A 17,992-nucleotide genomic window follows, 5' to 3' on the forward strand; every position below is an offset into this window, starting at 1 on the left:
CATGTCATGAGCACAGGTGCAATGGTAAAATGGGACATGGCAACAGTTAGAACACAGACCTGAGGATGAGGAACTTAACTGGGTTATGGACAATAAAAGGTAGTGTGGAAATAAATTGGACTTCTAATTCTAAAAAGGTACAAAACACTAACAGCATCATTGGCCTTCCAAGTGGGCTTGAATTTAAGAAGGAAAGTGTTCTTCAATTGTACGGGTCTCCATTTGAAGTAATGCAATATTGCTCCAAACTGCAGCAATAAGAGTCAGAGAGAGCAATAGCAAAATAAATGTACCTGGGTGGGGAAGTTTCAAGGCTGAAATCAAATGTTTTCTGCTAGCAATGCACATCAAGTGATAAAATGAGATAATCTCAAATCTAATGGCTATATGTAGTCAAACACACCAATCATGCTACACAGAGCTACCAACAATACAGCTGGGTGGAAGATGAATGTAGGTAGAGAACACCTGCCCCAGTTCCATGAATTAGCAATGCAACTCTCAGTTCAGCACCTCACCCGATCCTAATGGCCTTCAGGTTATTAACTTCTCAAGCACAAAGAGACAACGAAGATCAAAGTATATAAGGGACAAGTAAGATGACTCTGATCACAGCTCCAGTATAAAATGTTGACCCGTGAGCAATGAAAATATTGTGCAGCTTCAATGTTGATTTTTCTTTAAACTGCGAAGGCAACAGATAGCCTAAAAGAACATCTTATGAATTTTTCTGATTGGTGGTTTCCCTCAGGTGCAACAGCAGTGCGAAGGGGCTGTCAATTACAGTTTCCAGATGGAATACAGGCTGTCAGCAGGAATATCAGATGGGATATAAACACAGGACCAGGCCATTCAGCCTCTCAAACCTGTCCTGCCATTCAGTTTGTTTATGGCTGATCTGATTTTTATCACAAACAACCTGATTTAGTATTGCAACCTTTACAATATCAGAGTCAAGATTAGAGTGGTGCTGGAAAAGCACAGCAGGTCAGGCAGCATCGAGGAGTAGGAAAATCGACTTTTCAGGCAGGAACCTTTCATCAGGAATGAGGCAGGGAGCCTCTGGGGTGGAGATAAATGGAAGGGGGTGAGGCTGGAGAGAAGGTAGCTAAGAGTGCAATAGGTGGATGGAGGTGGGGGTAAGGGTGATGGGTTGGAGAGGAGGGTGGAACGGATAAGGTGGGAAGGGAGATTGGCAGGTAGGAAAGGTCATGAGGATGGTGCTGAGCTGGAAGGTTGGAACTGAGGTAAGGTGGGAGGGAGGGGAAATGAGGAAACTGGTGAAGTCCACATTGATGCCCTGGGTGAAGTGTTGCGAAGTGGAAGATGAGGCGTTCTTCCTCCACGCATCAGGTGGTGAGGGAGTGGCAGTGGAGGCGGCCCAGGACCTGCATGTCCTCGGCAGAGTGGGAGGGGGAGTTGAAATGTTTGGCCACGGGGCAGTGGGGTTGATTGGTGTGGGTGTCCTGGAGATGTTCCCTAAAGCGCTCTGCGAGAAGGCATCCAGTCTCCCCAATGTAAAGGAGACCACATCGGGAGCAATGGATACAATAAATGATATTGGCGGACGTGCAGGTGAAACTTTGATGGATCTAGAAGGCTCCTTTGGGGCCTTGGATGGAGGTGAGGGGGGAGTTGTGGGTGAAGGTTTTGCAATTCCTTTGGTGGCAGAGGAACGTGCCAGGAGGGGAGGGTGGGGGCATGGACCTGACCAGGTATTCACAGAGGGAAACAGTCTTTGCAGAAAGCGGAGAGGGGTGGGAAGGGAAATATATCCCTGGTGGTGGGGTCTGTTTGTAGGTGGCAGAAATGTCGGCGGATGATGCGGAGGTTGGTGGGGTTAAAGGCGAAGACCAAGGCGGTTCTGCCCTTGTTGTAGTTGAAAGGGTGGGGTTCGAGGGCGGAGGTGTGGGATGTGAATGAGATGCATTGGAGGGCATCTTCGACCACATGGGAGGGGAAATTACGGTCTTTAAACAAGGAGGCCGTCTGGTGTGTTCTGTGGTGGAACTGGTCCTCCTGGGAGTAAATATGGCGGAGGAATTAGGAATACAATATCCTTTCTCCATGAAAAATCTGCCAATTTCAGTTTTGAAACTTTTAATTTACCTTCATGGGAAGAAAGCTGTATAATTTAAGGAGAGGCTGAATAGGTTGGGGCTATTTTCCCTGGAGCATCAGAGGCTGAGAGGTGACCTTATAGGCATTAATAAAATCATGAGGGGCATGGATAGGGTAAATAGACAAATCTTTTTCCCAGGGTGGGGGAGTCCAGAACTAGAGACCATAGGTTTAAGGTGAGAGGGGGAAAGATTTAAAAGGAACCTAAAGAAGAACGCTTTCACCCAAAAGGCAGCATGGAATGAGCTGTCAGAGGAAGGTGTGGAGGCAAGTACAATTACAGCATTTAAAAGGCATCTGGATGGGTATATGAAGGAGGAGGATTTAGCAGGATATGGGCCAAATGCTGGTAAATGGGACTGGGTCAGATTGGGACGTCTGGTCAGTGCGGACGTGTTGGACGGGTTTCTGCACTGTATAGACTGGAATTAAAGAGATTACAAGACACTAGAATGCGTTTGTTGTGAAATATGTTACACAAAAAAAATCAAAAGGATAAGGATTAAACTACATTGTTAAAATTTAAGTATATCTAAGTACAAACATAAAAATGCTAACAACCAAAACTATATGATATTTATAGTGTCGGCGATTCTCCTTTATCATTCTTACAGATAGAGTAAGGTAAATTCCCAACAGGAAGGTAAATTTTTAAAAGACACAAAAGCTTTCCTCGGGAGTTCAGTGTGCTTCATTTTCTCGTGGCATTTGGAAGAGGAGCAGCGACAGCGAGGACCAGAGGCCTGATGGGAAGGTAAATCTCCAAAAGATATAAAAGCTTATCTCGTGCACAGTCGGAGCGCACACTGAGCAGGAGCGGACAGGGGACTGCTGGGTAAGGGAGGCTTACATTTGGGCGGTTACTTTACCTGCAACACTACTCGGGTTGTCTCTCCCAACCGTCCTCCTCCTCCTCTAACCAAAACACAAGGTACTGTGGGCTGGATTGGTAAGGTGACTAGGTTTTTATTGTTTTAGTTTCTCAGTAGTCTCGCTGGGAATTCAGAATAGTGGGAACAGCAGTTAGGGCAGTTGAATATTCCTCCTGCAGAATATGGGAGGTAAGGATCACTACTAGTGTCCAAGCTGACTGCATCTGTTGGATGTGCACCCAACTCCAACATATCGAAAATTGTGTTAGTGAACTGGAGCTGGGGCTGGATGAACTTCGGATCATTCGGGAGGCGGAGGGGATTATGGAGAGGAGTTACAGGGAGATAATCACACCTCAGGTACAAGATGAAGGTAGATGGGTTACAGTCAGGGGACGGAAAAGGAACCAGCAGGCTGAGTAGGGATCCACTGTGGCCATTCCCCTCAACAACAAGTATACCGTTTTGGATACTGTTGGGAGGGGTTGGGAGGGATTTACCAGGGGTAAACAATGGGGCACAGGTCTCTGGCACAGAGTCTGTCCCTGTTGTTCAGAATGGAAAGGGGAAGGAGAGAAATGCATTAGTCATTGGGGACTCCATAGTTAGGGGGACAGATAGGAGGTTCTGTGGGAACGAGATAGACTCACAGTGTATTGCCTCCCAGGTGGCAGGGTTCGCGATGTCTCGGATTGTTGAGGGGGAGGGGGAGGGGGAGCAGCCCCAAGTCGTGGTCTATATAGGCACCAGACAGGCAGGAAGGGAGATGGGGATGTAAGGCAGGAATTCAGGGAGCTAGGGTAGAAGTTTAGAGTTAGAACAAACAAATTTGTTATCTCTGGTTTGTTGCCTGTGCCACATGCTAGCGAGGTGAGGAATAGGGAGAGAAAGGAGTTGAACAAGTGGCTACAAGAATGGTGCAGGAGGGAGGGTTTTGGATTCCTGGATAACTGGGGTTCTTTCTGGGGTAGGTGGGATCTCTACAAACAGAATGGTCTTCACCTGAACCAGAGGGGTACCAACATAATGGGGGGAAAATTTGCTAATGCTCTTTGGGTGGGTTTAAACTAATTCAGCAGAGGGATGGGAACTGAAATTGTAGTTCGAGTATATGGGAGGTTGACAGTAGTGAAGTCAGAACTATGATTTCTGACTTGAAGCCGCCATTGGCAAGCAAGAACTTGGTTTGAAATGTATCTATTTCAATGCCAGGAGCACCCAGAATAAGGTGGGTGAACTTGCAGCATGGGTTTTGATGTTGTGGCCATTTCAGATATATGGGTAGAGCAGGGGCAGGAATGGTTGTTGCAGGTACCAGGATTTAGGTGTTTCAGTAAGAACAGAGAAAATGATGAAAGAGGGGATGCTGTGGCACTGTTAGTCAAGGACAGTATTACAGTTGCAGAAAGGATATTTGGGGACTCATCCACTGAGGTAGTTTGGGCTGAGATTAGAAACAGGCAAGGAGAGGTCACCCTTTCGGGAGTTTTCTATACATTTCCAAATAGTTCCAGAGATGTAGAGGAAAGGATAGCAAAGATGGTCCTTGATAGGAGTGAGAGTGACAGGGTAGATGTTATGGGGAACTTTAACTTTCCAAATATTGACTGGGAATATGATAGTTCCAGTACTTTAAATTGGTCAGTTTTTTTTGTCCAATGAGTGCAGGAGGGTTTCCTGATACAGAATGTTGACAGGCCAAAAAAAGGGTGAGGCCACATTAGATTTGGTACTGGGTAATGAACCCAGCCGGGTGTTAGATTTGGAGGTAGGTGAGCACTTTGGTGATAGTGACCACAATTCGGTTATGTTTACTTTAGTGATGGAAAAGGACAGGTATATACCGCAGGGCAAGAGTTATAGCCATGGGAAAGGCAATTATGATGCAATTAGGCAAGATCTAGGATACATAGGATGGGGAAGGAAACTGCAGGGTATGGGCACAATTAAAATGTGGAGCTTATTCAAGGACCAGCTACTGCGTGTCCTTGATAAGTATGTACCTGTCAGACAGAGAAGAAGTCATCAGGTGCGGTAGCCGTAGTTTGCTAAAGAAGTTGAATCTCTTGTCAAGAGGAAGAAGATGACTTATGTTAGGATGAGATGTGATGGCTCAGTTAGGGTGCTTAAGAGTTACAAGTTCGCCGGGAAAGACCAAAAGAGAGAGCTAAGAAGAGCCAGGAGGGGACATGAGAAGTCATTGGCAGATAGTGTGAGGGTTTCCCTTGAGCCTATCTATAGGTATATCAGGAATAAAAGAATGACTAGAATAAGATTAGGCCAATCAAGCTCAGTAGTGGGAAGCTGTGCATGGAGTCAGAGGAGATAGGGGAAGCACTAAATGAATACTTTTCCTCGGTATTCATACTGGAAAAAGACAACGTTGTTGAAGAGAATACCGAGATACAGGCTACTAGACTAGACGGGATTGAGGTTTACAAGGAGAGGTTGTTAGCAATTCTGGAAAGTGTAAAAATAGAAAAGCCCCTTGGGCTAGATGGGATTTATCCTAGGATTCTCTGAAAAGCTAGGAAGGAGATTGCAGAGCCTTTGGCTTTGATCTTTATGTCGTCATTGTCTGGAGGAATAGTGACAGAAGACTGGAGGATAGCAAATGTCCCCTTGTTCAAGAAGGGGAATAGAGACAACCCTGGTAATTATAGACCAATGAGCCTTACTTTGGTTGTGGATAAAGTGTTGGAAAAGTTTATAAGAAATAGGATTTATAATAATCTGGAAAGGAACAACTTGATTAGGGATAGTCAACATTAGACAATAGGTGCAGGAATAGGCCATTCTGCCCTTCGAGCCTGTACCACCATTCAATATGATCAAGGCTGATGATCCTTAATCAGTATCAGTATCTCCATAACCCTCGATTCCGCTATCCTTGAGAGCTGTATCCAACTCTTTCTTAAATGAATCCAGAGACTGGGCCTTCACTACCATCTGGGGCAGAGCATTCCACACAGCCATCACTCTCTGGGTGAAGAAGTTTCTCCTCATCTCTGTCCTAAATGGTCTACCCCGTATTTTTAAGTTGTGTCCTCTGGTTCAGCACTCACCCATCAGCGGAAACATGCTTCCTGCCTCCAGAGTGTCCAATCCTTTAATAATCTTATATGTCTCAATTAGATCCCCTCTCAGTCTTCTAAACTCAAGGGTGTACAAGCTCCAGTCTATCAGCGTAAGGTAGTCCCGCCATTCCAGGAATTAACCTCGTGAACCTACGCTGCACTCCCTCAATAGCCAGATGTCTTTCCTCAAATTTGGAAACCAGAACTGCACACAATACTCCAGGTGTGGTCTCACCAGGGCCCTGTACAGCTGCAGAAGGACCTGTTTGCTTCTATACTCAATCCCTCTTGTTATGAAGGCCAGCATGCTGTTAGCCTTCTTCACTACCTGCTGTACCTGCATGCTTACCTTCATTGACTGGTGTAGAAGAACGCCCAGATCTCTTTGTACTGCCCCTTTACCTAAATAGATTCCATTTAGGTAGTAATCTGCCTTCTTGTTTTTGCCACCAAAGTGGATAACCATACACTTATCCACATTAAACTGCATCTGCCATGCATCTGACCACTCACCTAACCTGTCCAGGTCACCCTGTAATCTCCTAACATCCTCCTCACATTTCACCCTGCCACCCAGCTTAGTATCATCAGCAAATTTGCTCATGTTATTACTAATACCATCTTCTATATCATTAACATATATTGTAAAAAGCTGCGGTCCCAGCACTGATCCCTGTGATACTCCACTGATCACTGCCTGCCATTCTGAAATGGAGCCGTTTATCGCTACTTTGTTTCCTGTCAGCCAACCAACTTTCAATCCAAGTTAGTACTTTGCCCCCAATACCATGCGCCCTAATTTTGCTCACTAACTTCCTAAGTGGGACTTTATCAAAAGCTTTCTGAAAGTCTAGGTTCACTACATCTACTGGATCTCCCTCTTCCATCTTCAGAGTTACATCCTCAAAAAATTCCAGAAGATTAGTCAAGCATGATTTCCCCTTCATAAATCCATGCTGACTCTGATCTATCCTGTTACTACTATCCAGATGTGTCGTAATTTCATCCTTTATAATAGACTCCAGCATCATTCCCACCACTGAGGTCAGACTAACTGGTCTATAATTTCCTGCTTTCTCTCTCCCACCTTTCTTAAAAAGTGATACAACATTAGCCACCCTCCAATCCGCAGGAACTTATCCCGAATCTAACGAACTCTGGAAAATAATCACCAATGCATCCATGATTTCTCGAGCCACCTCCTTCAGTACCCTGGGATGTAGACCATCAGGCCCCGGGGACTTAACAACCTTCAGACCTAACAGTCTCTCCAACACCAATTCCTGGCAAATATAAATTCCCTTCAGTTCAGGTCCTTCAGGCACTGTTACCTCAGGGAGATTGCTTGTGTCTTCCCCAGTGAACACAGAGAACATTGTTTTGTGAAGGGTAGGTCATGCATCACAAACCATATTGAGTTCTTTGAGAAGGTGACCAACAGGTGGATTATAGTAATGCAGTTGATGTGGTGTACATAGATTTCAGGAAGGCATTTGATAAGGTTCCCTTTGGTAGGCTATTGCACAAAATACGGAGGCATGGGATTGAGGGTGATTTAGCAGTTTGGATCAGAAGTTGGCTAACTGAAAGGAGGCAGAGGGTGGTGATTGATGAGAAATGTTCATCCTGGAGTTCAGTTATTAGTGGTTAACGGCAAGGATCTGTTTTGGGTCCACTGCTTGTTTGTATTTTGATAAATGACCTAGATGGGGGCATAGAAGGATGGGATAGTAAATTTGCAGATGACCTTAAGGTCGGTGGAGTTATGAATAGTGAGAAAGAATGTTGTAGATTACAGAGAGACATAGATAAGCTGCAGAGCTGGGCTGAGAGGTGGCAAATGGAGTTTAATGCAGAAAAGTGTGAAGCAATTCACTTTGGAAGGAGTAACAGGAATGCAAGGCTAATGGTAAAATTCTTGGCAGTGGAGATGAACAGAGAGATCTCGATGTCCATGTACATAGATCCCTGAAAGTTGCCACCCAGGTTGACAGGGTTGTTAAGGCGGCATTTGGTGTGTTAACTTTTATTGGTAGATGGATTGAGTTTCAGAACCACGAGGTCATGCTGCAGCTGTACAAAACTCTGGTGCGGTCACATTTGGAGTATTGCGTATAGATCTGGTCACAGCATTATAGGAAGGATATGGAGGCTTTGGAAAGGGTTCAGAGTACATTTACTAGGATGTTGCCTGGTATGGAGGGAAGGTCTTACGAGGAAAGGCTGAGGGACTTGAGGCTGTTTTCATTAGAGAGAAGGTTGAGACGTGACTTAATTGAGACATACAAGAAAATCTCAGGGGTAGATAGGTTGGACAAGGAGAGCCTTTTTCCTTGGATGGCAATAGCTCGCACGAGGGAACATAGCTTTAAATTAGGGCGGCACGGTGGCACAGCGCCAGAGACCCGGGTTCAATTCCCGCCTCAGGTGACTGACTGTGTGTAGTTTGCACATTCTCCCTGTGTCTGCGTGGGTTTCCTCCGGGTGCTCCGGTTTCCTCCCACAGTCCAAAGATGTGCAGGTCAGGTGAATTGGCCATGCTAAATTGCCCATAGTGTTCGGTAAGGAGTAGATGTAGGGGTATGGGTGGGTTGCGCTTCGGCGGGGCGGTGTGGACTTGTTGGGTCGAAGGGCCTGTTTCCACACTGTAAGTAACCTAATTTAATCTAAATTGATGGGTGATAGATATAGGACAGACGTCAGAGGTAGTTTCTTTACTCAGAGAATAGTAGGAGCGTGGAATGCACTGCCTGCAACAGTAGTAGACACCAACTTTTCAGGCATTTAAAATGGTCATTGGATAGGCATATGGACAAGAATGGAATAGTGTGGGTTAGATGGGCTTCAGATTGGTTCCAGAGGTCAGTAGAACATTGAGGGCCGAAGGGACTGTCCTGTGCTGTAATGTTCTGGGGAGTCTTAAGAGTCAGAAAGCGCAGAAATAGACTCTTCGGTCCAACTTGTCCACACCGACCAAGTTTCCAAAACTAAACTAGCCCCAATTGCCTGCATTTGGCCCATATCCCTCTAAACCTTTACTATCCATGTACCTAGCCAAATGTCTTTTAAATGCCGTAACTGTACCTGTATCTACCACTTCCGCTGGCAGTTCATTCAACATACGAACCACCCTCTATGTAAATAAGTTACCCCACAGATCCTTTTTAAATCTGTCTCCTCTCACATTAAAAACATGCCCCCTAGTGTTGACCTTTGCTATTCACCCTATGCCCCTCATGATTTTATAAACCACTACAATGTCATCACTCAACCTCCCATGGTCCAGTGAAATAAGTCCCAGCCTATCTTTATAACCCAAATGTTCCAAACCCAACAGCATTTTGATACATCTTTTCTGAACCCAAATCTGATAACATGGCAGATGGGGAAATTATGGATGTCAATATGTGCCCCGTCCATTTACCGTATGCGTATTCTCAATAAAGCATGGTTACATCAGAACTGTCCTGCGACAAAATCAAATTGCTTTGCTCAAACAGATCCTCAGCACATCACTGCAAGTTATATTTCAACAATCAATAAATTTACAACATAGGAGAAGGCAGGCATTCAGCAAGAACTAGCTGTTTAATCTAACCCTATTTCTCTATCATTTCTCCATATTCCTTTTACTGCTTTTGTTTACACAGACTGTTGAATATATGCGCTGGTGGAATTGATCAAGTGGTAGTTTAAATTTAAATCTATTTTGTGAGTTGAAGGGCATTGATGATAGATGTGGGAATCATTGACAAAGCCAGCATTTATTGCCTAACCCAAGCTGTCCTTGAGATAGCAATGCTGAACTTTCTTCTTGTAGTCTGTGTGGTGACACTACTCACACAGGAACCAACTGAAGTATTTAAAATGATTAAAGCAGGCGAGATTTGGTGGGAAAATTCAAAACAAGGGAACACATACCACAAAAATTAGAGCTAATTAGGGGTGGCACAAGAACGAACCTAACATGGTGTGTAATGCGGGCTACTTCATTCATTTTTCTAGTTTCTTTTCCCCTTAAGGATTTGTTCTTAAGAATCTGTACCTTAGATTCCTTTATACCCAAGATGGCACAGTAATGTGACAAATTGTAAACTTTTCATTGTGCTTACCTGAGTACATGCGACAATAAAGCTAATTCAAACTGGGACATTCTTTCCCCACACTCCACTCACAAAAAACTGTTGGCACTAAGGGTCAATTGAAAATTTCAAAAATGACAAAGGGCTTTCGTCAGGTAGAGGTAATAATTGTCACGGAACCAAAGTAAGTATTTGTTTGTTTTCTTTAAAGACATACAGACTTTGATGGCAAGTCCAACATTTGTTACCCATCCAGACATGTCCTGCAGCTATTGTCCTGCTCGGCCACTTCAGAAGGAAGCTACATGTCAACCACATTTGCTGTAGCACATATTGGTCAGACTGGTTATAGATGGCAGATTTCCTTCTCTTAGGGACATTAGTGAAGCATATGCTTTTTTTAAAATAACGATTGTCCAAGACTTCATTATCACCATAACTGAACCCAATTTCAATTCCAGATTTTAACTGAATTCAGATTTCATAAATTGCCATGATGGAATTTGAATTCCTGTCCCACCAGCAATTTGTTCTGAAGAGGAGCCATAGCAGCTTCAAGGCATTAACTCTGTTACTCTCTCCACAGAAGCTGCTAGACCCTGCTCAGTTTCCCCAAGTACTTTGTTCTTATTTCAGAATCCAGCATTCACAGTAATTTGCTTTTTATCATCCTGACAGTGTTAGCCTTGGCCTCTGCGTCACTGGTCCAGTAACATTGCCACTTAGATTCTCTGCTTTGGAAAAACATCCCACATTGCAGTAACTGTCCCTTTATTTTGCTGATTATGGCTTTCAGCTCATGCATTTATTACAGCCGCAGAATAACAAAGGATGGAAGGATAACTGGTTCACAGACTCTTACCAAGGTCCCCTCGACGACCAGGTGTACTGATTAGGTGGCAACTTCTCCCGCATTGAGTACTCTGCAATCATCATATCTGGACTGACATACGCACCAACACCTAATAATGCAACAAGTTATGGTCACTGGTGCCTGTGATATTCTTAACAATGTAAAACAGCAGATATACAACATGACCATTTGAAAAAAATCACAGGCTTAAATTTAAAATTCTCCGCTTCTCATCCAGCCCGGCCTGCAGAAACTGAATTTCAAAGAAGAATCATATTAGATTTGAAACGTTAACTCTGTTTCTCTCTCTACAGATGCTGACAGACCTGCTGGGTTTCTCCAGCATATTCTGATTTTTATTTAAAATTCTCACTTGTTTTCATGGCCATAACCCTATCTCCGTAGTCTTCAGCAACTATGTAACCCTCTAAGATCTCTGCATTCATCTTACGCATCCTTCTGTTCAATCGGATTTTAATTTCTCCACCTGGTCTATCGGTGCCTTCAGCTGCCTGGCCCCAAAATTTTCAATTCCTTCTTCTATCATTCTCATTCGTTTCTCCTTTAAGATCTTCCTGAGAGCAACATTTTTTGACCAAGCTTTTGGTTTCAAAATCTCCTTGCATGAATCTGTGACGACGTTTATTTAACATTGTTGTTATGTTACACTTCAGGATTTTTTACTATGTTTAAACACACTACAATTACATAAACATAGCTTTTCTTTTTATTACAGATCACACTGGACCTCCTGAGTGGAGTTCTTTGAGAAGGTGACCAAACATGTGGATGAGGGTAAAGCCGTTGATGTTGTGCATATGGAATTCAGTAAGGCGTTAGATAAAGCTCCCCATCATGGGCTCCTGCACAAAATATGGAGGCAGGGGATTGAGGGCAATTTAGCGGTTTGGATCAGAAATTGGCTTGCTAAAAGAAGACAGAGGGTAGTGGTTGCTGGGAAATGTTCACCCTGGAAGTCAGTTACTTAGGTTATACCGCAAGGATCTGATTTGGGTGCACTGCTGTTTGTCATTTTTATAAATGACCTGCTTGAGGGCGTAGAAGGATGGGTTAGTACATTTGTGGATGACATGAAGGTCAGTACAGTTGTGGATAATGCTGAAGGGTGTTGTAGATTACAGAGGGACATAGATAAGCTGCAGAGCTGGGCTGACAGGTGGCCAATTGTGTTTAATGCAGAAAAAAGTGAGGTGATTCACTTTGGAAGGAGTAACAGGAATGCAGAGTACTGGGCCAATGGTAACATTCTTGGTAGTGTAGATGAGCAGAGAGATCTCGTTGTCCATGTACATCGATCCCTGAAAGTTGCCACCCAGGTTAACAGGGTTGTTAAGAAGGCATACAGTGTGTTAGCTTTTATTAACAGAGGGATCAAGTTTCGGAACCACGAAGTCATGCCGCAGCTGTACAAAACTCTGGTCCGGCCGCACTTGGATTATTGTGTGCAGGTCTGGTCACAGCATTATAGGAAGGATGTGGAAGCTTTGGAAAGGGTTCAGGGGAGATTTACTAGGATATTGCTTGGTATGAAGGGAAGGTCTGATGAGGAAAGGTTGAGGGACTTGAGGTTGTTTTCGCTACAGAGAAGAAGGCTGAGAGATGACTTATTTGAGACATATGAGATGATCAGAGGGTGAGATCGGGTGAACAGTTGAGAGCCTTTTTCCAAAGATGGTGATGGATAGCACAAGGGGGCATAGCTTTAAATTGAGGGGTGATAGATATACAGAGGTAGTTTCTTTACTCAGAGAGTAGTAGGGTCGTGGAACGCACTGCCTGCAACAGTTGTAGACTAGCCAACTTTAAGGGCATTTAAATGGTCATTGGATAGGCAAATGGATGAGAATGGAATAGTATAGATTAGATGGGCTTCAGATTGGTTTCATAGGATGGCGCAACATTGAGGGCCGAAGGGCCTGTACTGCACTGAAGTGTTCTACATTCCACATTGCACTTATGTGTGGCATGTATTACTAGCTACTTAGCAGTATGAACATTGCTGACCTGGCACAAAATGTTTCAGTATTAAGAACAATTGTGAATAATACTGCAGATCGTGTCAGCATCAACAAACACTTCTGATCTTATGGTGGAGGGAAGGTCATTGAGGAAGCAGCTGGGCCTAGGATGCTACCAGAGAAACCCCTGAAGCAATGCTCTGGAGCGGAGATGATTGGCCTACTACACACATAAACTTCCTTCTACTTTCCTTTGTGCTAGGTAGGATTTCAACTAGTGGAGAGCTTTCCCCTCAATGCAAATTACTGCTGAATTGCTAGGACTTCCTTGATGCCACACCCAGTCAAAAGATGTCCTGATGTCAGCCTCATCTCAACTCGAGTTCAGCTCTTTTGTCTTGGTTTGGACTAAGTCTTCAACAAGGTTTGGAGCTGAATGGGCCAACAATTGAGTGGCTTGCTCAGCCATTTCAGAGACTAATTAGGATTCAGTCACATAGTTGTGAGTCTGAAATAGGCCAGATTGGGTAAGGGCTGCAGATCTCAAGTCCAAAAGAATATTTGTGAGCCTGATGGGCTTTGATGGTAATCTAGTGCTTAAATGATCAGTACTATTGAGACTAAAAGCTGCTACTTGTACAGCAGGTGACAAGGCAAAGCCTAATGTTAAAGGAGTGTGGGGAGTGTCCAAAAGGAGCTATGTAATTGTTTAAAGAAACAAACAAAAGTGAGCAATTTATGGTTGCAACAGAGCTTTAAAGGCGTGATTGCTTTGCAAGCTATCAACTTTAACTGAATAGGAACATAAAAAGCAAGGTCAAGGCCAGCTGTTCCTTCAATATGCTAACAATCAATTCAATCTCAGTTGATCTTCTCACACTTAATTCCCTTACAGTGCAAAACTCTGTTGATTCCCATCTTGAACACAGTCAACTCCTGAGTATACACAAATTTCTGAGGCAGGGAATTCTGAAGAATCAAACCTTTTGAGCCCACTGAGTTAGCTTCACCATTCACTGAGACCATGGCTGTTCTGATCATCCTCAACTCCACTTTCTTTTCCCATGACTCCCTTCCTGATTACAAATCTGTCTCAGTCTGAACCCTGCCTCAGCAGCTCTGCGCAGTAAAGAATTTTATCAACTCACCACCCTATGAGAGAAGAGCTTCTTCTCATTTCTGTCTTACATATGTGACCCCTTACTCTGAGATTATACCTTCTGCTCCCAGACTCTCCCACAAGGGGGAACAATCTCTCTGCATCTACCTTGTCAAATCACTTCAGAACCTTGTTTCAATAAAGTCACCTCCTTTTTCTAAGTTGCAAAGAGTCAAAGCCCAATCTACTCAACCTCTCCTCATAAGACAGTCTTTCTATACCTGGGATCAACTGAGTGAATCTTCTCTAACTGCTTCCAATGTTCAAAATTTGCCTTCATTATCTTTTCTGAGATAAGGAACCAAAACACTTCAGTATTCCAGCTATCACCTTCCTATTTCAATATTCCCCTTTGAAATAAAGGTCAACAGTCCATTTACCTTTCTTATTGCATGAAAGAGCTACTAATTTGTCTTTTTATTACTTTTTCCCCATTTTCACCCTATTTACTATCTTTGTCTTAAACATTTATATACTTTGTCCCTTCCTGTGCCACTCTGGTTATTATTGCTGCCCTGTAATCTGCCATATGCTCCTGCTCTGTAAGTTTACACTTCACCTCTCCCAAACCCTTCCACTCTCCCATTAATCTAAAAGGTGTCTCTACAACCCTATTATTACATTCACCATGATACTGGCCCCAGCACAGTGCAAACCAGAACAGTTCCCTTCAACCCCAGTACCAGCGCCAATGTCCTATGAACTGAAACACAAAAAAGAGAAAATGCTGAAAAATCTCAGCAAGTCTTGCAACATCTGTAAGGAGAGAAAAGAGCTGATGTTTCAAGTCTAACTGACTCTTTGTCAAAGCTTTGACAAAGGGTCAGTTAGACTCGAAATGTCAGCTCTTTTCTCTCCTTACAGATGCTGCAAGACTTGCTGAGATTTTCCAGCATTTTCTCTTTTGGTTTCAGATTCCAGCATCCGCAGTAATTTGCTTTTATCCAGTGTTTAACCCACTGCCCCCTCTCTTCCAGGAATGCCTACCCTGAAGAAGTACTGCTCTTCTCTCCGACAGGATTTTCGTTTGTCTCTCTCCCCCTGTCCACCTTCACCGCTTTCCTTTTCTCTCTCTGTGTTAGACAAGGTATTTACTAAGACTCGCTTCCACAGCCATATTTCCTTTCTCAGTGACTGTCTTCACCTCCGACTTACTCCAAGTGGATTTCAACTCGAATTCCACCCTGCATGCAGCCTCCAGGATTACAGGTACTTGCACGATATACAACATTTTTCCAACTGCTGTTCTCGCAGCTTTGACAAAGGGTCAGTTAGACTCGATAAGTCAGCTCTTTTCCAGCATCTGCAGTAATTTGCTTTTATCCCATGAACTGAATCCTGTTTCACCTACACCAATCTTTGAGCCACATATTTAACTCATTGACATTACTGACTATACTCCAGTTTGCCAGTTATTTGGAGATTATTACTTTGGTGATTCTGCTTTTTACTTTAGGTCTGAACTGTTCAAAATCTTTCTAGCTCAACCAATGTTGCTGCTACCAACATGAGTGATAATGATGGATCCCTCCCCTTTAAATTCTTCTCCAGTCACACAGCATAGAAACAGACCCTGCGGTCCAACCTGACCATGCTGACCATAATCCCAAATTAAAATCAATTCCACCTGCCTGTGCTTGGCTCATATCCCTCAAAACAATTCCTATTCATGTACTTATCCAAATGTCTTTTAAACATTGTATCTGTACTCCCATCCTCCACTTTCTTTGGAAATTTATTCCACACATGAACCACACACTGTGTGAAAAAAAACTGCCTGAGGACATGATCGAAACCTGGTAGCAGGCAGGAAACACAGCCTTCGGGAGTGCTGCTCATGGCTGCAGGGCGGATTCACAGACTAGGTCTAGGTTCCCAGCCAGGGGAAACATCATCACAGCATTTACACCAGCCTCAAGAACTGTTTCAACACAGCGAGGTTTATTAATGTAGCAGCCGTGTGCACTTCTTCACCACTTCAGTTGGTTAATCCCACACTTACCAATGATATTGGTGGAAGTACCTCCTGGACAGCCAACAGTGGAGAGACAGGGCCCATTGTTACCAGCACTGGACACAAAGATAACATTGTGTTTTAAAACTGCTTCATCAATCACCTTGCATATACGCCTGGAGAAAAAAAAAACAGAAATAATAGAATCATACAATACGCGAGGCTTTTCAGTCTGCTGTACAGAGTCATACAGCATGGAAATGGACCCTTTGGTCCATCTAGTCCATGTCAACTGTGTTCCCATACCAAACTAGTCCCACTTGCCTGTGTTTGTCCCATATATCTCCAACCCTTTCCTATTCATGTAATTATTAAAATGACATTTAAACTTTGTGATTGTACTTCCATCAAGTTCCTTTGGCAGTTCATTCCATACATAAAAAAATGTTGCCCCTCATGTTCTTTTCAAATCTTTCTCCTCTTACCTTAAAACTATAACCTCTAGTTTTGAACTACCCTACCTTAGGGGGAAGACTGTTGTCATTTACCTTTTCTATGCCCCTCATGTTTTTATAAAACTCTAAAAGGTCCGTCCTCAACCTCCTCTGCTCCAGTGAAACATTTCTCAGCCAATCCAGCCCACTTTTATAACTCCAGCCTTCCAGTCCTGGTAAATCTTTTCTGAACCCTCTTCAATTTCATGAAGTCCTTCCTATAGCATTGCCTTCCTGTACACAGTCCTCCAGAACAAGCCTCACCAATGTCCTGTACAACCTCAACATGACATCCCAATTCCTATTCTCAAAGGTCTCAGCAAAGAAGGCAAGTGTGCTGAGCACCTTAACTACCCTGTCGGCATCTGTTGCAAATTTCAAAGAACAAAGAAAATTACAGCACAGTAACAACTGGCCCTCCAAGCGTGCACCGATCCAGATCCTCTGTCTAAACCTGTTGCCTATTTTCTAAGGATCTGTATCCCTCTGCTCCCTGCCCATTCATGTATCTATCTAGACACATCTTAAATGACACTAATATTCCTGCCTCTACCACCTTCGCTGGCAATGTGTTCCAGGCACCTACCACCCTCTGTATAATGAACTTTCCACACATATGTCCCCTAAACCTTTCCCCTTTCACTTTGAACTCGTGACCCATAGTAATTGAGTCCCCCACTCTGGGAAAAAGCTCCTTGCTATCCACCCTGTCTATACCTCTCATGATTTTGTAAACCTTAATCAGGTTCCCCCCTCAACCTCCATCTTTCTAATGAAAATAATCCTAATCTATTCAACCTCCCTTCATAGCTAGTGCCTTCCATACCAAGCAACATTCTGGTGAACCTCCTCTGCACCCTTTCCAAAGCATCCACATTCTTTTGGTAATGTGGCGAGAAGAACTGTACGCAGTATTCCAAATGTGGCCAAACCAAAGTCCTATACAACCGTAACATGACCTGCCAACTCTTGTATTCAATACCCCGCCCGATGAAAGAAAGCCTGCCATATGCCTTCTTAACCACTTTAGTGACCTGCGTTGCTACCTTCAGGGAACAATGGACCTGAATACTAGAACTCTCTGTATGTCAATTTTTCCCAGGACTTGAACTGGATCTTCTCACCTTGCATTTGCCCAGATTGAACTGCATTTGCCATTTCTCTGCCCATCTCTCCAATCTATCTATATTCTGTTGCATTCTCTGACAGTCTCCTTCACTGTCTGCTACTCCACCAATCTTAGTGTCATCTGTAAACTTGCTAATCAGACCACCTACACCTTCCTCCAGATCATTTATATACATCACAAACAACAGTGACCCCAGCACGGATCCCTGTGGGACGCCACTGGTCACAGGCCTCCATTTTGAGAAGCTCCCTTCCACTACTACTCTGTCTCCT

At 43.7% G+C, this 17,992-nt stretch overlaps 1 protein-coding gene across 1 annotated transcript in view; it reads right to left on the reverse strand.

The window, feature by feature from the left end:
- LOC140496086 (tripeptidyl-peptidase 2-like) overlaps nt 1-17,992 on the reverse strand; it is a 134,982-nt gene that overhangs the window by 67,707 nt on the left and 49,283 nt on the right. Inside the window, exons 9-10 of the mRNA XM_072595620.1 lie at nt 16,146-16,273; nt 11,015-11,114 (exon numbers count right to left, since the gene is read on the reverse strand). Coding sequence (XP_072451721.1) covers nt 11,015-11,114; nt 16,146-16,273 — 228 coding nt within the window. The remainder of the gene's footprint in view (nt 1-11,014; nt 11,115-16,145; nt 16,274-17,992) is intronic.

The sequence above is a fragment of the Chiloscyllium punctatum genome, chromosome 25 (genome assembly GCF_047496795.1).
Source record: "Chiloscyllium punctatum isolate Juve2018m chromosome 25, sChiPun1.3, whole genome shotgun sequence".
NCBI classification, from domain to species: Eukaryota; Metazoa; Chordata; class Chondrichthyes; order Orectolobiformes; family Hemiscylliidae; genus Chiloscyllium; species Chiloscyllium punctatum.